The sequence below is a fragment of the Triplophysa dalaica genome, chromosome 16, assembly GCF_015846415.1.
Source record: "Triplophysa dalaica isolate WHDGS20190420 chromosome 16, ASM1584641v1, whole genome shotgun sequence".
In the NCBI taxonomy this organism is placed as follows: domain Eukaryota; kingdom Metazoa; phylum Chordata; class Actinopteri; order Cypriniformes; family Nemacheilidae; genus Triplophysa; species Triplophysa dalaica.
This window is the reverse complement of record NC_079557.1, coordinates 5,055,653-5,077,814: the sequence shown is the minus strand read 5'-3', so window position 1 is coordinate 5,077,814 and position 22,162 is coordinate 5,055,653. Positions and strand designations below refer to the sequence as shown.

The window sequence follows — 22,162 nt, the reverse complement described above, 5'->3', positions numbered from 1 at the left end:
TAATGATAAGTATTATTTGCTGGAAATCTTTCTCTTTGTTGTAGCTTGTAAAATCGAGTGAAATAAATAAACCTCGAATTGTACGAACTGCTTACATCAGTAAAGCTCAGCCTTTTTTACTTTTAGGCTCTCATTGTCCAAAACAATATTTTCAGGTCCCACCACTCAAAATTTCTAGCCAATAAAATATTTCACTTTATTCTACAGAGATGTATATTAAATAAACAATCAGTTTTTTTGTTTATACTACTGTTTTGTCCTATTGTAAATATTTTTTGGCAAATTTGAGCCCCCCCCCAGTTGAGAAACAGTGATCACATGATGCTTTTTGTCATTTTTAGCATCATACAGCATCCCACCCTACTTACTTACTCTATATTATATAATAAAAAAAATTCTGCCTGACACCTCCTTTAGTGTATAGTGCAATCTAAAAGGTCCAGGAATAGGTCTTGTTTGGAATGACATGAGGACGAGTAAATGATTACAGTATTTTAAAGCAAAATTTGGGCCTCTATGCAGCTGTCTGTAATCATACGAAGAAGGCATTGTGTGGATTCAAAAAATGTACCCAAAAAACTGACACTTATTACCAAAGAAAAAATGTAATATGCAAGGGTTTTCAAAGCAGTATTTGTTATTAATCTCATTTTTATGTACGATAGATAAAGCGTTTTACCCCTATGCTTTTTGTACAAAATTGCTTTGACAGTATTGCTTTGAGAGTATTGGAATGTTGGTGCAGAGTGACAAAATTTGAAGGTCTGACTCAAGTGAAACTTGGAAGGAACAGATTACTAATTGCTGATAATAAGTAAATTTACACTAGATATATAGCAAATACTGGAAAGTATTTACAGTGTGAAAAGAGAATGGCTGGAATTATTTACATTACATGAACTATAAATGGAAGATCCTGGTGATTTGAAATGCAATGCAGCTTCCATTCTGCTTTTGTGCTGACTTGCAGGATGGTAATAGGTGGTCATTTTAAACAAATGCCTCCTGTGATCTGCTGTGAAAATGGACAGAAGAGAACACAACACATAAAGAGAGTTTGCAAAAAAATAAGGAATAACGGGAATTTCAGTAATCAATAATGTGTCTTGCTTAGTCCATTATATTTCACTTCCAAATAAAAAGTTATTGGTGGGATTTCCTGGCGATACATATATATTACATTTCACAGCAGCATTACACTATACAGTGTCACATAAAATGAACTGCAGTAGTTTTGGGTTTAGGCTGTTTTATTACTTTTTTGGTACAGTATGGTGGATGGAATTATGGTATATTTGCTTATTTACACACACAAACAAACAAATATATTCTTGGGTGCATGCAAGGTTTGTCATATAAAGTTAAACATCAACCATGATGCTGTTTGTCTTTACACAGCATGCATTACACCAGATTGGTATTTTTTCACAAACACTTTGTATTCTGTTTTAGTAAAAGGACATGCACAGTATAATATCGAAACATTGTATGCCGTAGTTCTGAAATCCGTCTCTCTGCTAATATTGAGCACTCTAGTGAGGATTAAGTCTCATGTAGGCCAGTCTACTCATGTTATGTAGTCGAGTATTGAATCACAGCACATGAGAAAGTGATTCTCTACATCGGTGCATCAGCAGATTTATGAGCATGTAAACCTAGTTTGATTGACAGGGACATCAGCTGCAGAATGACTTGGCACCTTTGGCTAGAAAAATCTTCTCAGCATCAAGGATGTTTACCAAGCCCCAGTGACCTGGTTTAATTCTTTCTTTGCTCTTCTGGGAGATGTTATGCGTAATTGAACTGACATGTCATTTTTTGATGTCGTGTTTAAGGAATCTGCTCCATCATTCTCTCTCGCTGTCTTGACAATTCTTTGTAAATAAAAGCAATAAACACAATTAAACAATATCTCCTTGGATTCATATTTTTATTTATCTATGTCATCTAATTGTTATAATTTCAGGTAATAGCTAAATAGATGTTAAAAACTATGTATTTTACATACTACATTAGGTATTTTATCAAAAGGTGTTGACCATCCTGGAAATGGTCAAGATTCACTGGGAGGAATTTTTTTTAATATTTCTTTAATACGTTCAAAATTAATACAATTTTAAATATATTTTTTAACCACAGAAGCAAAAACTGCAACTTTATGTATCTATAAAACGTGCATAGCGTTTGGAGGCTTTTGGATAAAAAAAGGAAGTGGAACTGAAATTTTCTCTCTGAACTTTGTCCCCCTGTGTCGCCCACATCTGATAGTACAAACATGTGGGTGGACATTTTTAAAGGTACATATGAGTACCTTGATTTTGATAAAATACATTCAGACTGCCGAATGCCTGGTTAATACTACCACCTGTAGGACTGAAAGAGTAAAGCTTTTGTCTGTGCTCCCTCACTGCTGTAAGTAACCTCAACATGCGAGTTCAAAATAATATAGCAAATGCTAATTAATGATAAAGAGAAATATTTTTTTTAATAACTTAAAATTATCCGGTACCTGTTCATTAACATTTAAATCAAAACGAAGACAGAAGTTTTTAAAATAGTTATATTTTAATGAACAAATGTTAAATTTGAAAGAATAAAATGGCGTAAAGGAACACTTTGTTCTTTAGTAAACAATATTTTTCATCACAGCATAAAAGCAGAATAAATACGGACTTGTGACCTAATATCAGCTTTTCAGATGTATATTTATAATTTGTTAAAATAATTTACTCATATTAACAGGAAAACAAGCATTACAGTCTCCGGGTAGACCACCAATGCTGCAGTCAGAGATGCTGCAGTCGAGAACTGCTCCACTAGCAGCAATAAGCCACGATTAATAATAACAATGACAACCGGAAGCTTCCAAACAAACCAAATCTATAATTTATGGTTTGCCTATGTATTTAATGTGTATCATTATTTAGGTTAAGATAATCCTCATTAAGTGTCAATTATTTACCAAGAATGCGGTGCTGCAAAGTCAAACAAATAAATATGGATTATATGTGGCCCATCAATAAATGTACAATAGGCCCACAAAAACACCATAGAAATTAAATTCACGTTTTTTTCAAACACGATTACACAAGAAAGATGCAAGTCCAAGGTTGGCTTTAATATAGTATTTTTTATTTCAATAGTAACCATATATGTTTATGTTAACAAAACCATGGTTATCTTTTGTAAAATACAATAAAATATATCAACATAAAAAATAACAACATTCAAATTCTATGTTGCTTTCCTACGTTATTTTTTTCACTTATCTTCTCTATGAATAAACAGTGTGGAAATTCAGCAAAATTACTTTTATTATGAAATGTTGCCCGGTTGACATCGAGCTCGTGTTCTGTGATTGCCGTGTCGCGCTTCACAGCTCTTGGTGGACGTTAGATGCTCAGGATTGTTTTCATCGGGACGCTCACAACAAGGTTAAATATCAAACACATTTAATGACAGCAACCCAAAGATTCGGGGGTTTATCAGGGGGGACCCGGAGCATTAATGTCCGCACGCTCTGTTATTTTACATTTAAACAACAGTTTCAAATCTGTATTGAGGCGAATGTTGACGGTGTGTTGTTGTGGTTCGCGCTGTATTGCTGAATTTTTTGAAAGAGAGGCTCGCAGCCTCTGTGCGTGAAATACAGATGCATGAATCATTTGCGAGTTTTTTGGGAATCCGATGCTGATCGTTGAATCAACACAATAGCGTTAGCTGGCCCGGACAAAATGAGCAGAAAACAGCATCATTTTAAAGGTGCAGAGGTCAGCTGCTGTGTGAAATACTTCTTATTCGGATTCAACATCATCTTTTGGGTGAGTTTTGGGTAATAACACGGATCTGCATGTCAGTTTTATTTCCTTTATTGCTGTCTTTATAATATCCTCATTGTGTTTTCAACGATCTGAACGACTCCGAATTGCAAAACAAGTTCAACAGGATAGACAATTCCATGTTCATCTCACAACATGTACGTGAATAGATTTGTATCTGGTTTGATGTGTCGTTACACACTCCTCTGTAGGCAAATCGTCTCTTCTATGTATGGAAATGATCTTTTTTTCCTGAAGTCGAATAGACATTCAAAAGCTCATTTAGGTTGAAGATTACCTGCTTCCATTGGGATTTGATCACAATGGTATTGTTGGATCTCATTACTGTAACTTATCTTGCCAAGTACATCCCATTCAGAAGTGAGTAGAAAGAGTAAATAGGTTTATTTTTGGATGATGGATCCTGGGTTAGGCACAACTCATCATTGAACTTTTTTCTTTTATGTATTGAGCTTTCCTGTAACTCGGTGGTAAGAGCATTGTGTTGACAAGGCAAGGTTGTGGGTTCGATCCCAGGGGATTGCAAATACCTATGTAAGATGTATAGGATAAAGCAATGTAAGTCGCTTTGGATGAAAGCATCTGCCAAATGCCTAAATGTAAATGTATTGAAGTATTTATTTCTACCTTTTTGCATTAAACTTGTTTTCCCCAATTTTCGAGTCTATCAGCGATGTTAACTGTAAAGACAAAATATATAAGTAAATATCCTGTATAACGAACGCATTTTTTATCTTTTCATCTAACCATATGGAGTATAATTGTTTTATTTTTGTTATAGACGTTTTATTGGTTTTTATTGGTTTATTCCAGCTAGCCTGACTCATTTTATAAATTTCGCAAGAGAATCTTGCTTGAATTAAGTGTTGTTTTAATCTCTGTATAATAAACACTGATGTTTCTTCATTACATCATTGTGATGATGAACCCATCACGTTGTTCAGCTTTACTGTGGTTTGTAGTGTACGTATGACAGTGAGGGATCGTGAGATTAAAGGAAACACTTGGACCGGGAAGCATCTGTGAGTAAGTAGTACCGAGTAGTGGCGTGGTGAACTCATATCCTGAGGCATGTTTCTAGTAAGCTTATTGATGTCATCAATTTTTGCCTGGTTTCTTTTCATTGTTTCATGTTGGATGGCGTTTTGAAAATCTCTTTATGGGGCGTGTTGGTAATCGGTCACCTAATGCATTAATGTTGTCCCGTCTGTAATGTTAGCCGTGCACAATGATCCTCTGCACTCTGTTACAGCAGACATTCATAATGCCATTGTGAACACATTATGGACATGCTTTGTCGAGTTGAAACTTAGACCGTATTGACCAGAATAACTCCTGATACTCCTTGAATCTGGAAGTCAACCCCAGTTTTTCAGGTTCGATTTTAGTCACAGTGGCATCTCTGAATCATCCAAATTGACTAGAGTCAATAAATAACCCTCATATTTCTTTTTTTTAAACTGAGTAGTGTTTGTCGCTATGTTGTGCTTGCATACCACCCTATTAAAAGACGGCATTCCCAAGTTTGTTCCAAACCTTATTATGGTGAATGTTAGATTGTGCAGTAATTGCATGCCTCACTTTTAAATGGACAATTCACACAAAAACACTGACATTTTTTCACCCTCATGTCATTCGAAACCAGTATAAGAATCTTACTTCTAGGAACGCAAAATAAGATAGTTTGAGAAATGTTTCAATGGACTTGTGTCTATACAATTGAAGTCAATGGGGGCCTGTGTTGTTGGTTACCAACGTTCTTCAAAATATATTTTTTGTGTTCAAAGTCATATAGGTTAAGAAAGACATGAGTCTGAGTAAATTAGTTTTTATTTTTGGTTGAACTATCCCTTTAAGTGCTCACACACTCAAACTAACCGTGCTTTTACTACGATAATCCGAGTCAAACTATGGTATTTGTAGTAAATCATAGTACCCACAAATTTGCCATTGTCTTTCTACAGTAACCATACTTTAACCATAATGTTTGTTGTTAAACTATACTAACACATGTCAACAACCCAAAAAAATCATGGTGCACTACACTTTTACTATAATAAAGCCACGGTTTAGTTTCTTAAGGCGGTTAAGGACTACCCATTTCATTCATGTCTGTGTCACGAACAGTTCTTGTTTAGTTTCACACTATTTCTCAAAGGCTTTTAACCCTCAGATGATTCATAGTAATAGTGATGCTTGCTTTAATTAACTGAGGCCTGATGTCTTCACATCCCCCTACAGTCATATTGTCCCCCCTTGTTTGAAAACCTTCTATAGTCTCTTGACTCCTTTGTCTTTGCAGACTATTTGACCCCTGTGTGCCCGTTCTGCGTAATGCCCATCTGAGTGGTTTATAGTGGAGACAGCATGATTTAGCAGAAACCCACCTGATCCCTGAAGACCACATCATTCAGCTCAGGAGCTTGAGTGTGGATCGGGCTGATGGCCTGTAATTACAGCTGTCTCGCTTTCTAACCAGAGTCTGATATCTACCCGAGGGGCTTTGCAGGGACATCCTGACATTCCCACCATTCAGGGCTCCACCCCAGCAGCCTTTAATTTCTCCTCGTCAAACTCTCCTCCTCCTCTCCTTTTGACTCCACTTTCCGTGCTCCTCTCGCCCTCTCTGTCTCGTATTCAAATGAAGATGTTTGGGGTGAGGGAATGGCGTGCGTGAGAGGGGTCTCTCTGCTTCCCACAGTGTCCGAGATGCCCGAACGAGCTGAGGTCTTGTGTCTCTCATTGAACCCCATTCAGCTTCGGTTGACGGCTTTTGTCGCGCACGCTGCCCCCCATACAACAAAACCATTTGACTGTTGTGTTTGTTTGCACGCTCGGTGTGCATGTGGCGAGTGAAGATTATTAACAAAAGATGCAAATTTGCGAAGTTGGCAGCGTGCACGGGGAGAGTGTTTTTGTGTGATGTTCTGTCCTTGCGTGAGCTCGTGTTTGTGCGTGTTTTTGTATGTTTTTCCTCTTTGTATCCTCCAGGTTCATGTGGCAGATGGGAACCACATGTCCGTTCCCCCTCTTCCTCTGATTCTCTGCGAGGGAGTTTATTTCCATGCCATTTCCCAGCAGGCCTTGTTCTCACTAACACACACGCCCCACATTGACTCATTTTCACTCAAACGCGGATGAATCAACCCAGAGACTCACGCTGATCCATCAATTATTAAAAACCACTTCTAATGTGCTGATATTGAGCCTCGGCTGACATTAGCATTGATGACATAAATCATGCGGTCGTTGTTCATTGTTTTAAAGGGATACTTTACCCAGACATACAAATTCTGTCATACTCAACCTCAAGTAGTTTCTAACCTATATACTAGGGGCGTCCCCGACAAAGGATTTACATAGTCAATTCAGAATTGTCACTCCTTGCCTACAGTCAACTGATCACGTGTTTGTGTGCGTGAATGTGGGGATGACAGCTCGTGGTTAAGAGTACAACGCGAAGTGCTTCATTGATGCACCAAAAAACGACCAATTATTAATATACAGAATTTGTTTATAACAGAATATACCTTTATAATAATTGAATAAAAAAACAAAATAAGCCAGAATCAAGTCGTAATGTGCAAATAAATGTGCTTACGCAAAATGTCTGAAATGCAGGGAAACATGTATTAAAAACACAAGTAACAAATAGTCAAATTAATGGACATTTTTCTTAAAAATCAAGTAACTATGCTGTGCGACTTACTTCACCACATCTTTCTTCAAAACAATTTTTAAAACTACTAGATAATAATAATAATGGAAACAGTGTACACATTCATTTGCGGGTGCGTACGGAATGTGCTGCTTCTCTATACCGGTCTCACAGCACAGAATAAGCAGAGAGATGGGGTCCTGCGCTGGGTCATGCGCGGGGGTTTCCCAATCAGTACCCAACCCTAAATATTTTGGGTGGCACAATATGTGTGCCCGTCTGCTACCCCACTTTCTGTATAGCCAAATGGCATGATACCCATCGCATAACACCTCTGCAAAGATTCTACTGTGAGATTTTTTATATATTCTAGGGTTTATGTTGTCAGGGAGTGTTTCAGATTTGTCCCTGAGATGGAGTGTAATAAATCACAAGATATCTCCCTTGTCTTGGAAAATATGAACTAGTCGTCAAAATTTCCATAAACCTGGCCAGAGGAAAATCTTTTAGAACCAATCTACAACAAACACAACTTTGGACACAACTTACTGTGTTGATGCTGATCTGTTTGGGTGGTTGCCAGAGCGTTGTTATTTGGTTGCTAGGCAGTTTGGGGTATTTACCGAAAAGCACAAGATGAAAAGCATATCCCCCTCTGTGGTATTCTGGTTCCTATATATAGCTAGAGTCAATCTTTTAAAATAAGTCTAAATGTATAAAATGTATGTATCTTAGTCCCGATGTATGACTGTATTGTTTATGATACCATAAGATAATATGACTACCTCTAAATGACTAAGTCTAAAGACATTTTTCCAAACATTTTGTTCTCCAACAGAAGATAAAATCTGAAAGCGCTCCTCAACAAACCTGCATCATTCATGTCTTAAGTTGTTTTGTGTTGTTTGGTTATCAAATTCTTCAAAATATCTCCTTTAGTGTTCTGCAGAAGAAAGTCAGACGGGCTTGGAATGACACGAGGATGATTAAATTATATAAGTATTTTCATTTTTGAGGATAGCCTTTAAGTTTAATATTTCTGTTTAAGGATTCGCTTAATGTAATAATATAAATGAAAATCCAGAACACTATAGTCAGAGTTTCCGAATTACATGCTTCCATGCAACGGTTCTTTAATAAAATACAGATAAAGATGTCAGAAGGCTTGCGAAAAGCATTTCAACAGCAGAAGCTGTTCTCATTGAAGTAACAGCTGGTGGAAAAAGTGCTTCTGCTTACTGTCAGAGAGTCAAGAGTTTAAGCCAAGAGTGTATTTGGCCGGCGCTTGCCATAATACAGAGATACTGTAAGTATAAACATCTCGCGTTCTATGATAGCAGCTTGTCTCTGATTGGCCAGAATAGCTATATATGCCAGATATCCACACAGGTGGCACAACACACCCCACACAACACGGATCAAGAACCAGAGCGATGGAGGACATAGGCCCAAGTCTTCATGATGGGGTTCAGGGATTCTGCACTGCTGTAGCGAGTGTGTTTAGTGGATCACTGGTTTAGCTCTGTCACCACCATCCAATAGGATTAATGGTGACCCCAGGGAAATGGGATTATGGGATTTGTGACTGTTGATACTCGACCTCCGACTCTCACCTTCTTTCTCTTGTGTTCTCTTTTATGTTCTTCTTTATGCCGTAGGCACTGTAACACACACAAACACGCACCTCTCAGATAGCTGGTGTTGGACGAGCTTGTGTTGTTGTATTAAACAAGTTAAAGCAAAAAATTCAGGGAGTAAAACGAAATAATGTTGTCGTGAGAGTTATCTGCCTTAAGGTCTTTGCAAATACAAACTTTTCATATGCGTTTTTTGGTATTTGGCTCTCGTTTGTACAGTGTCTCTGAATTGTTGAAAACGCCACTCAAAATGCTTGACGGATGGGAAAAACGCAGAAAATCGAACCCGGTCCGATTTTTTTAACGACGGACGAATATATCGGAGGCAGTGTGAAGATGTGATTGACACAACGTGAGGTCGTATTTATTTTTTAACGTGCAGATATTTCAAGCGCAAATTTCTGACTCGATGTGCAATGGGGCTTTAATATTAAAACCGCTTTGGTCTAGTCTAGTGGTTAGTGTGCTAAAGTAGGAGATAGAGGTTGGAATCTAATCTGTGTCATATACCAGTTTTAAAAAAGTAGTGGTGCCGTTAACGCAGTGAGACTCTTATCGCGCGATAAAAAAAATGTCGCCGTTAATCTATTCTCAAAGTTGGGTTGGGAGCTGGGTCTATACTACGCAAGCTATGATGACTTTCACCTTGATATTTTAGCGCGGATGTATACCAGCTTAACTGCACTGTACGGGGCGAGAACGAGATTTTTCAACTCGCGTGATTCGCGTCATTCGCGGAAGCAGAAGCCGCCTCATCATCTCATAACCAGGGCTTCATTCGCGCGATTCGCGCAGCAAGTAGGTCTATTGGCTCTTTGCATTAACATATAAATAACTCGCGCTTGACGCGCCATTCGCGTTTGGTCTGAACACAACATCACGTTACTGTGAAATTACCGCATCAAACGTGACGTGCTAACATGGATGCAGCTATGAAGCCGCCGGGGTTTGCTTCAGGGAATATTAATTTTTAAGAAGCTTCCCAATAGAAACATCGACAAGACTAAGGTTGTTTGCACGTTGTGCAATGCGGAATTGGTTTAAAAAAAAAACTTTCTCTCAACAGGTAGTGGTCTAGCTTTAGTTGAAACCAGTAACTTTGTATTGAGATCTAATGTATTATGGCTCCTGTATGACATATCGCTTGTTGCTCCCTCACTCTTTGTAAGTCGCTTTGGATAAAAGCGTCTGCTAAATGACTAAATGTAAATGTATTGTAGGAGCTCTTCCAGTCTCAAGTACCACCTAAACGCAAATTATCCCTTAGCTAATGCGGAAGTAAACACAAGTTCATTTTATTGAAAATAATTAATTTTCATCACCAATTATCATAGTAGAACAGCTTTCTCAAGCAGTTTGTGATGCATTTTGGAAACAGGAGATGAGCCCCTGGTCTAATGCGCCACCTGGCTTGAGAAACCCGTTCTCAAAGACTTACTTTTAGTCATTATTTGGGTAGCACACATATTCTGAATGCCTTCGGCAGAATTCAAATGAGCCATTTTAATCTAGATTAATCTAGATTAATCTCGGAATTAATCTAGATTAATCTAGATTAAAAAAATTAATCTATGCCCACCACTACTATAAAGTTTGTGTTGGATTTTAACACGATGGGATATGATACACTATGACTTATAAAGGTGCTTCACGATTCCAGATCAAAGGTTGTTTGAGGTGTAAAAAGATTATTCAGACTATAAATGAGAAGTAAAAAAGTTTTATATTATATAAGATACAATAGGTGAACATACGATACCGTATTCTATTTGATATGATGTGATGCGTCACAATCTGTTTTTGTGGACAACACCAAAAATGCTGTAAAATTAAAATCAATGATTCCCATTCATGTTTAATTTTTATTGTATGCATTAAAATTTTATTTGATAGACTTTTCATTGGACCCACGCGCTTGGTCCAAAGTCAGCATCCAGTCTGGGTTTGTTGTAATATACTTTTTAATTTATTTATATTTGATATTTTGTTGTATATTAATTGTATTAAATTAAAAATACTCCGTTTTTGATTCTTCGTGGAGGTCTTCCGGAAGTTAAATTCCGGCCATATAACGTTTGTTAATTGTGTTGCCGTTGAAGCCGTCAATACAAGTAATGTTTAAAGGTGTGATTAATAATTATTAATAAAAAATTACAGCAGTTTCTATGATGGTTTTTGTGCGTGTGTCTGTCAAAAAAGCGTTGAGATCGGAGAATTTGCTTCGTTTCTGAGTCCGAGACTTATTACTGGAAAGACATTCCAAATCATAAAAAAAATACAGTAATCCTCTAATGCAAAAATAACCCCTGGTTCCTGTAAGCAGTTGTAGCAAGACATCCAAGTCATTTCTCTCATTCAGGTAAAAACAAGTCTTGGCTCCCTCACACGAACCAAACGCCAAAGATCTCCACTTTCCGGATCTTTGACTGAAACTCGGCCAAGATTATTTTTCTCCGGTTGTCTGCACTGTGCAAACCTCGAGCAGGAATGAATTGTGTAAGTGGCTTAAATCTGATGGATTCTGTTTTGTTCTTGTGTGTTGCAGTTGCTGGGTGCCGCATTCCTCGCAATTGGACTTTGGGCATGGGCAGAAAAGGCAAGTATACAGAGTAACACGAGAGTGCTTCAAATTCTTCATTTCGTTATCCACGAGGTTGCCTAAGCAACAATCTTAAGACACAAATAGCGGCGTGGACAACTGCACTATTTACCAGTACCAATTCCCTACAATTCCCCCCGTTGTCTCATTCGGACTGCTAGCTTAAGCAGCTTTATTAATATCTGTTCTGCTTCACATTTTACTCTGCTGAAAGTGAAGTTAGGTTATTTTTTTGCCTGCAACAGATTAAACGCTGTTGGGAGACTCCCCATGACGCCTTTTCCCCTCTTTGATGTTAGTGTTTTTCTCGTAAAAACCCTTAAACAGTGACACATGAGAGCATATGGGTGGCGTGCTTTATTTTCCCAGCAGTTAAATGTCACTGTTATGTTGTCTTTTTGCGACACGCCTGTAGCTAAGGTTCGTGTTTATCATGTCTCTGATTCGTCGTTCCTCTCCGAAGGTCAGCGTCGCTGTAATGCATTCATGCGCGAAAGGTGAACATAATTCATTCAGACTAATTCGAGGTGACTTAATGAATGTAAAAGTCAATTGGCTGATAAATATGGTGGAAATTGCTCATATTGGGTGTTTGATTGCTCTGACACTTGTAGACCATATGGCACTTTGTATTAATGTCATCCAATTAGGGAACACCTTGGCGACACCATGTAAATTATTAACAACGTGGTTCATTTCTAATTCACTAAATGTTAATCGCTGAAAAAAGCATTTGGAGATAAAGTGGGGTTTTATTTAATTTGATGCCAATGATCCTTTTAAATAAACGTCAAGAAGAATAAAATGTACAAGTTAAAACACACAAAACGAAATACTGTGGATATTTAGTGTCAGAGTGCCTTTCGTTCTGAGGTCACACTTAAGATTTTACCCTTGTGTACAGAGCCAAACTTGGAAAGTACGGATCCCTGTGGAGATTTATCCAAACAAAACCGACGGCTTGGCAGGTGGTAAAGGATTTTAGGGTCACGCTATAAACTCACAGAAATTCTGTCTGATGTGTCTGGCCCACAGGGAGTGCTGTCAAACATTTCCTCCATCACAGATCTGGGCGGTTTCGACCCTGTATGGCTCTTCATCGTGGTAGGGGGGGTGATGTTCATCCTCGGATTTGCCGGATGCATCGGCGCGCTCCGGGAAAACACGCTCCTGCTCAAATTTGTGAGTTTCACACTTGAAAAAGAATAGTTGAGTCAACTTAAAATAATAAGACAACCTATCACAAGCACGTTTTTGAGTTAACTCAACAAACAGAAGTTCACCCAACTTGAAAAATGATGTTGAAGTCATTAGTTGTCACAACATTGTCAAGTTTACCTAATGAACAACAGAACAAAATAATGTTTGTTGGCTGAACATAAATATAGATCGGGTATGTGAAAATAAACAAATGTATTTGTCTTTTACTACAATTGTAGATGTTTTCTGCCTCAGACAGACCAAAACTTTGATCAAATAACTGTTTGAACAGTTGTGGCATTGAGTCATACACTTACACCTCAACATTGAACATCAAAAACCATCATTCATTAAAAAACTCTAAACACAACGGATAGCTAACAGTTACAACAACATTAAAGCAAAAATGAAGCCAGCAAGAACTAAAACACTTATCTTTAAAGAAAAGCAAATAAGAAACACAGAATTAAACATACTGCAATGCATCTTGGGAACTATCCAACTCTAGCAATATTGTGTGTTCAGAAAACACTGTTTTGTAAGTTGTGCAAGCTTTCTGATGCATTTGGCCAAAACTTGAGTCTAAGTCAAGTCAAGAAAACAATCTTCGTTAGAAACATGTTTTGGCTGATTTGTTGATTATATGCAAAACAATAATTTGAATTGAATACATTTTTTATGTTCAAGTTACTCATTTATCTTTGTAGGGAGAACATTTTGCAGGTTGGATTTTTTACAGTGCACCATTGTTCCCAAAATGACCTGTTTGGCTCCAATTTCACGTTTCATCCATTTCAAAATTTTTAGTTCCCAAATCTATGAATTATATTTAAATTAATTAGTTATTACACTGAAAGTACTGTACTACCTCTAACAAAGCACAGCTCTTCTGAACAGTAACCTAATAGCAACACAACATAATACGTTTGAAATAAGGTCAGGGATATTTATCGGGATGAATAGGGTAATCTGATTCTTATTTGTCTCTGTGTGTGTTTCTTCTCTAGTTCTCAGTGTTTCTGGGGCTCATCTTTTTCCTAGAGCTCACGGCTGGCATTTTAGCATTTGTGTTTAAAGACTGGATCAAAGACCAGCTGAACTTCTTCATCAACAACAATGTTAAAGCCTATAGGGATGACATTGATCTACAGAACCTCATTGACTTCGCCCAAGAATACGTGAGTCAGCATCAGCCTCTCTCATTTTCCCCTGTGATGGGGTACATCGTGTACTGTATTATGTTTAGGTCAACAGTTTGAATAAGGATACAGAATATAAATGTGTTATGAATATGAGATGCCTTTATTGTCATAACTGCTGGGTTTTTTCAACTGCAGGCATTTTTATGCCTCAGGATTGTATTTTTTTGTATTTTTTTTTCATTTAACATAACACAAACAGTTGACATTATAATAATAATAATTTTTATTTTACTATTTCTTCTGTCACTGAGTTGCGGCAACATTTCTGCCACAACAGACAATTTTATAAATAGTTACAATAAAGCTCTATTAAAGTTTTACAAACATGCTCTTGGTTACCATGGAAACTGAGGTATCAGGGAAGAGTTTTCTTTAACGGGAACATGATCCATGTGAAGGATTTTTTGTCATCTCATGTAACCTTTTTGCATTACAATAAAGTCCAAAAAATGAGTTTTATTGATATAAATGTTACTTTTCACAATTTTATTGATTAGGTAAAAAGGGTAAAAATATTAATTGTGTTAATTTCACGCACAAAAGTCGAAGTGTCCAAAATGTTATTCCAAAAACATTTAAAATGTAATTTCCACCGCATAATGTTATCTAAAAGAAAAAATACACAATTTTCGGATCAGGTTAAGAAAAATTACAAAAAAATGAAGTGATGCTGAGATTAGTGAGAATGCAAAGATCATTTTTCATTTTGTTTAAAAATTCCTGTACTTTAGGAAAAAATCACAATTTGCTTATCACAATTTCACAATAAAAACATTATTTCTAATTCATGAGACATTGCTGTGAATGACAGCTGTGAGGATGTTAAGATGATGATAATGTTACTCATGTTGTCGTGTATCATATCAGTGGTCGTGCTGTGGTGCACATGGGCCGAACGACTGGAACATGAACATCTATTTCAACTGCACCGACTTAAACCCCAGCCGGGAGAAATGTGGCGTTCCTTTCTCCTGTTGCGTCAAAGACCCTGCGGTGAGTGAGTCACTGCACCTGTTTAACACATGCTCTTTGCTCCTTTTTCAGCACTTTCACACTTCACCCTCCAGGCTGCGTGTTTTGTGTTCTTGACAGGTTTCAAATTAGCCGAACATATATAAATGCATTCATAAGGTTATTAAAAGACCTATCGTGTTCTGGAGAAAACTGAATGAAAATTGAATGTATCTCGGGGATGTAGCACAATGGTACATTTTTATATCATAAAGATTGAGGGTTGTAAGAAGTAACTATAAGTGTCCTTCAAACTAAAATGCTCACTTGATCTTTCTAGGAGGATGTCCTGAATACACAGTGCGGCTATGATGTCCGGCTTCAAGGGGTGAGTCTTTATTCGTAGGGAGATACATCCGTTACATATTCTTCATGTGGAAAAAAGCTTGCATGAATCATGTCGAGAAAGAGAAGGCAGTGTTCAGAATACCCTCAGCAGGGAACACAGGGTTGAGAGACTTTCTGAGAGCGGTTCCTCTTGTTCTGCTCCTTAATAACAGTTTAAGCCTTTAAAAGTGATAATTAGCTTCTGGTTTTAGCCACTGGAAATAGTGGAGCTCTGTAATTGTTCAGTCAGCGGGTTCTGCCAGCCCTGTGTTTCTCAGTATGGGTGGAGTGACACTGTGCCATGGAGAGACAGTGGTGAACCGTGGGTGCAGAGAACTCCTTCTGTATCCATGGATACACACAGTCATGGTTTACCTTTAGATCTAAGTTTTATTTCAATTTTAATATTTAAATAGTAAATAAGGTATTAAATGTTAACACAAGTAAATGCATTAGATAACATTAACTAACTAAAAACAATACTTATACCCATTAGTCAAGTGTGTCATTTTTTGGAGGATCTATTGACAGAAATGCAATATATTATACACTTTGTCTTCAGAGGACGGTGTATAAACCCTTACATAATGAAGTGTTATGTTTTTATTACCTTAGAATGAGCGATTTCTAGCTACACACACCGCGTGTCCCCTCGCATGAATTCACCATGTTGTTTCTACAGTAGCCCTAAACGGACAAACTGCTCTACAAAGAGCGTTTCCTAAATACTTTATTTCCTCTGTCAAAGAAGCGAAAACGTGACGACATATTATTTGTCAGCGTCAGCCACTGTAGTGCTTCGAAACTGAGGGTCGGCGGTATCATGAGCAGTTGGTTGCAGTTCACAACCTCACCACTTGATGCCGCTAATGCGCAAAATTTCAAACACTGACGTTAAATTTCAGCATTTCTGCAAATTTCTCAAATCTGAAGTAGCAAATGTTAACATTTGTTTATGCACAATGAGCAATTGTATTGGCATTAGCTAACATCAAATGCTGAAAAACTGTTTTGATTATTGTCAGTTCATGTTACATGATGCTTTTCTAATGTTAAAAAATACAACCTTAGTATAAAGCGTCACCATTTCGTTAAAAAGATTGATTGATGTTGTGTAAACATCATTTTGAATGTGTGTGAGCTTCTGTGTAACTTTGAGTCACTTTGACCTAGAAACATGGGTTTTTTTCTTGCAGAAACGGAATAGTTAAAAGCTTTCAGTTTCTATTAATGTCATTTGATTGTCAACCTTGGGGTACTTGAGTATTTATTATTATTTGTTTGTATGCATTAAACCATTAAACTATAGTTTTGCCAACAGTAATAATCGCATCAAAAATCCATGCCCATGGCCTCTACCCACTTTTACCACAAAAACAATGGTTCATTCTCATAAGGGTGCACAGGCACCTACAGCAATGTCTCAAACCATAACAACCAAAACATTCATTGCCTGGATTTTGTAATTTAATTTCTTTCTAAATTGCCTATTTTTACTTCCAACTCAAAACACATCACACATTATCAACCAACACCTACTCGAAGAATCATTTTTTAATGCTCCACATTTCTAGGAATTTTGGACGTGGAAGTATGAAAGAATATCATCCAAAGAACTTAAATAAGTCCACCAGCATTTTTTCGTCATTCATCTTTAAATCCCTCTCACTTCCTACCGGTTAAGAGTTACATTTCCAACATCTTTTGTGTCTTCTTCCCTGAGGGGACAATAGATTCAATGGAGAACATGTTTGCATGGTTCACAATAGCTGTAGTTTGTGGCTTAATCTTTTCTTCGCCTTTAAATGTCACCGTCAAACCCTAAATTACACGAAATTACATCTGTCTTCCCAGAGTCCCATAGACAGTAGCTGAAGACATTCTTGTACGGCTGTGTAATACAAACTGGATCTTCCCCTTGTTTGATGATATGGGGTGGACTGTGTGACATTTCAACTGCTAAGCGTAGGAGTGACTATCTCCAGTGTTGCCGGGAGGATATTTGTTCTGGATAAAGATAAGTGCACAGGTCTTACCAGGTGAAGGCCTAGATGTTTTTCCTGGACTTGTGTAAAGACTGATGGTCAGCTCGGAGAGATGAGCAACGTGCCCTGCTCGATGGAGATTTAGTTACTTATTTCAGTTTGACATTTAACAAACAAGTGCTGTTTTAAATGTTTTAACAGGAGCTTGACCAGCAGAGGTACATTTATACCAAGGGCTGCGTGGGGCAGTTCGAAAAGTGGCTTCAGGACAATCTGATCATTGTGGCTGGGATTTTCGTGGGTGTCGCGTTGTTACAGGTGAGCAGAATGCTTTCGGGTGGTGAAGCGAAACGGTGACGATATGGTTATGAATGCACAGTTTTGCTTTTTTATGTTTTTTCACATGAATGTGTGTCACACTGCCACCTTCTGGTTAAACTGCAAATTCATACCAGATTTTTGCATCCTTTCTCTGTGGTTTTCTTACATCACAGAAAGTCACTAACAATAAAGTTATAATGATAATTCTATCTTAACGATATAAAAAACAATCTTCAAAATATATGCAAAACAATGTTTTTTTGTAACTTTTCATTTTGCAGATTTTTGGGATATGTCTGGCTCAGAACCTTGTGAGTGACATCAGAGCGGTGAAAGCTAACTGGTGACCCGTTGCAGGGGACTAGAGGAGACTTCTTGAGGTCATGGCAGAGAGCTAAATGCAAAGGAGCACTGTTTACATGCCACAGAGACGGGACGATTCTGCCATTTCTAACCCTGTGGACGTTTAATGTAAGCTGACTGTACAAAATGGACTCTCCATCTATAATTATTTTCTCTTTGTGGTTTCTTTCATGAAAACAAGCTCTTACAGACGCTTCCCGGGAGGAGTCGAGATGACATGCTCTGATCAAGCTGTGATCTCAAAACGCTGGTTCACCATCTCTTTTAATATTAAGCGGATTATGTTTTCATCGACCTGTGGATGACTTGCATATGGAGAACAATCTAAAACAACCACTGAGACTTCAAACAGAGGAGCCATGAGCTAAACAAAGCCTTACTGCAGCGTGGCTGGGTTCAGCTTTTTAAACGGCCTTCTGTCCGTCGGTCGTACCAGATGATGGGCAGTCGGACTCTTACCTCTGACTGGCCCTCTGTTGGGCAGGGGCAGCCAATCAGAATGATGTACTTGATAATTACACGTTATGCTTTTGTTTTCTACCACTACTGTTGGGGAGGTGCAGATTACTTTCTCTGTACAGCAGTGCTTTGGTCGCTTCCCCTCATTCCTTTCGATTGGTTGTAGCAGATTTATCGCTGTCCCAGACTTGCTGTAGAATCTTTATTTTCACTTTGCTAGATTATATTGAAACGCTATAGTGACACAAAACAATGTATTATTATGAATATGATGCTGCTTTAATTCATAGAAGATATACATCGCTATACTAACCAACCAAACTTTCTATGGAAACCATTAGAGATGTACATTTTGTTTTGAGAAATACACGCACAAACACACAGATTGCATTGCAGAATGAGTCTGACGCGAAACCACACGAAATGGACAGATTGAATCAGCCGCGCATATGATCGCTCGCCTCAAGGCCTATAGAGGTGATAGAAAAAGCTTATGGCAGTCACACAGCACATGGTCACCCAACTGGCCTTTGGAAATATTTTATTCTTCACTCACTCACTCTGTCTATCTCTCTGCATGCTATCAGCCATTAAAAATGCATGTAATGCAGACCTCCTTATACAAACGCACACACACATGCCCATATGTGTGAATGCCATACCAGTTAGTTTTGACCTTGCTGTGTTAATCGTCTACGTTCAGAAAGTCTATATTGAGCCATGACCTTACAAATAATGTAGAAATATTGATGATGCACTACAGATGTTTTGTATTTAGAGAGTGCAGTATCTTGATCTGATCTGATACAGAACTGATTGAAAAGCTCAGTTATAATCTGTGATATTGTGAAAAGTTAAATGTGATTTCTCTTCTGTTTCGGGGAGAGCTGGGTGGGGCGGGTGGGGCCTGCTGACACTTCCTGCCTGTGTATATAAGAAACAAATCTATTATGCAGCGAACACACATTACATTCCGAGGATGATGCTTATTTTCTGTTTGTTTCCCCAAATCATTCTTTGTTGGGCACATTGTTTAACCCAAAATTTATGAAAAATATGAATTTTCCTCAAAGAACATGAAGAAACATGAATTTGAGAATAGTAAAATTAATTAAATAAAAAATATTTGATATTTGTTAAATATGAACTTAAGAGCAATGTATGAGAAGCTTTGCTATATTAAAAATATAATCATGGTTTAAGGGCATTTTAGGTCACAACACAAAGTAAAATTATGAAATTTCTGTTAGAGGTTGTAGTCCCTGACAAGTTAACAGATAATTGCAACTACATATAATGGCTCAGAGAAGAGATTGTAGTTGTTTGTGTTTTATAATATGACTATTCATTTTGACCAAGTTAGATTTTGATGCATCAGAGTAGATTTGGTTGAAATGAAAATGGTATTTTTTTTGTGGTAATACAACAAGAGTCACCATTGAGAACATAATGCCAGAAAAATTATTCAACAGAAATGTCCTTAAATGGCTTCCATTTCGCTATGCACACTTATTTGGATTTTTGAATTGTCACCTGGGACCTGGTTTTGTGAGGTTCGGTTTTCAAACAAAGGGAAACATTAAGTATGTTCCCTTTGCCAGACCTCCTCTATACCATGAATGTAAAGATCATCTTTCAACTCTATATAATCATATGATTTACCCTTCTAAGTGCAATGGACACACTGATATGAATTCCATTAATGTTTGTCGGACAGAAGGCACACAGCTGAAAAAAACCTAGTTCTATGTTCGTGTAGTGAAATAGACATTCCTTGTGCATGCATTGGCATTTATTATGAACTGCATTGTGCAGTTTTTGTGTGCTGGTTCATCAAAACAGCTTTGACGATGGATGGTGATAAAGCTAGTCAGCCTTTTATGCTGACCGTTTTCTGCACCAGACGGTCGTTTTTACATTAGAATCTTTCAGATGTTTCACTTCAAGCACAGATATATCAGAGATAAAGCAGTCTACATTTAACAGTTGTACAGAACTTTCAGAGGTTAATTCTGTGTGGATGGTGAACGTTTTGTTATTGGTCAATGCACATCAGAATTTTTTTTTCAAGATTACAAAATGTAGTCTTAATCTTGAACCGAGCATTATGCTTGACATGACACTTGTCACTTTTACGCGCTTGGAAATATGAATTGCGAAATCCTTTAAGATGTTCTTTTGTTTTGTTTACATTCCCTTACTAGTTATCAAAGTGTCTTCACAGAAATCTTTGGATTCTACCTCATCTTGGAGAAATGATTTAAATGGGGATTATTATGGGAGTCATAACTCCGTTGCAGCAGTTGTGAACATTAACAGTGATGTAAACCACACTAAGTATCTTGAATACAGAGCCGATCTTCTCAGTTTAATTTTTAGTTGCTGCCTTCAGTATGTTGTACAGAAGAAATAGTCACAGAATGCAACAAAAATAAAGTGACTCTTTCTAAGGCTACAGTGTGTTGTTATAATGGATTGTTTGTTAAAGCTATTGTAGTCCTATGATGGACGGCACTATTCCCTGACTCTGGTCTTTGCAAACAAGCAGTTTAAAGCTGTTATCAGATGTCCCGTCAAGTTGAGGATTTGTTTATCGACTTGGCATTTATTATCCATCAACATTACATTAAGATAACCCAACATACCCTCTTAAACTGGATAATGAATATGGCACTTGCAAACCAAAAGCATTTATTTTGCTCTTCATAACATGATTGTACTAACCTGACTGAAATAATGAGGGATGTTCTCTCTATAAACCGGTCGGCATAAGATCACACCTTGTGTTTGGAAACGACCATTGTTTTCTGTAGTCTATTTCATTTAAATGTTGGGGTTTTGGGGAGCGTACACAAATTGACTTTTCTTGTGGGAGATGGTCTGTTACACTGTAAACTACGTTACATGATATTTCAAGCTTTTCTTTTTCATAATAAAATTGAATTACGACCTGCTGGGTTTTCAGTGTCATTAATCTGCAAAGTCTGTCAAATATATTACTGAACATCAGTGTCTGGTAGAACAGATGGGCTGTTTCCAGCTGAAATGCTTTAAAATTCAATTTATCAATTATACATTAATCATAATGTGCTGTTATGTAATGCGATCTCATTTCACACAAGGTTATACAAAGTAAATGCAGAACTTGAACAAACTTTGATGGCATGTTTTTGTCTTAAAAAAGTTTTTCTCTAAGTTACGATGGAAGGGAAGTATTAAAAAGCACTTGCATTATTCATTTAAATATGGGAATTAGATTTCAACCTCATAAAATCGTACATTCACCCCAGATTTTTTTTTTAAGAAATTTAAAAATGTAATTATGAAATCATGCCAATTTGTTTATAACAGATAATTTATACTTTTTTTAATTGTTTGGCTTTAGACAACAGTTGTGTCATTGGAAATGATGACAGCAGATTTATACCAGATTTTATTTGAGGCCACTAGATGGCGACAAAGATTGACAATTTGTAACTGCAGCAATTCCCTCAAAGGAATAGTTCATCCAAAAATGGAAACTCTCTCATCAATTTCTCATCCCCTCAAATTGTTGCAAAG

General features: G+C 37.3%; 1 protein-coding gene across 1 annotated transcript; it reads left to right on the top strand.

The window, feature by feature from the left end:
• Window positions 1–3,390: 3,390 nt before the first annotated feature.
• On the top strand, window positions 3,391–21,555 carry tspan17 (tetraspanin 17). Its single transcript, XM_056769541.1, has 8 exons — window positions 3,391–3,821; window positions 11,680–11,730; window positions 12,769–12,915; window positions 13,941–14,111; window positions 15,003–15,128; window positions 15,427–15,474; window positions 17,660–17,776; window positions 18,061–21,555. Exons 1-8 carry the CDS (start codon window positions 3,735–3,737, stop codon window positions 18,124–18,126), a joined length of 813 nt encoding a protein of 270 aa, XP_056625519.1. The 5' UTR covers window positions 3,391–3,734; the 3' UTR covers window positions 18,127–21,555.
• Window positions 21,556–22,162: the final 607 nt, after the last annotated feature.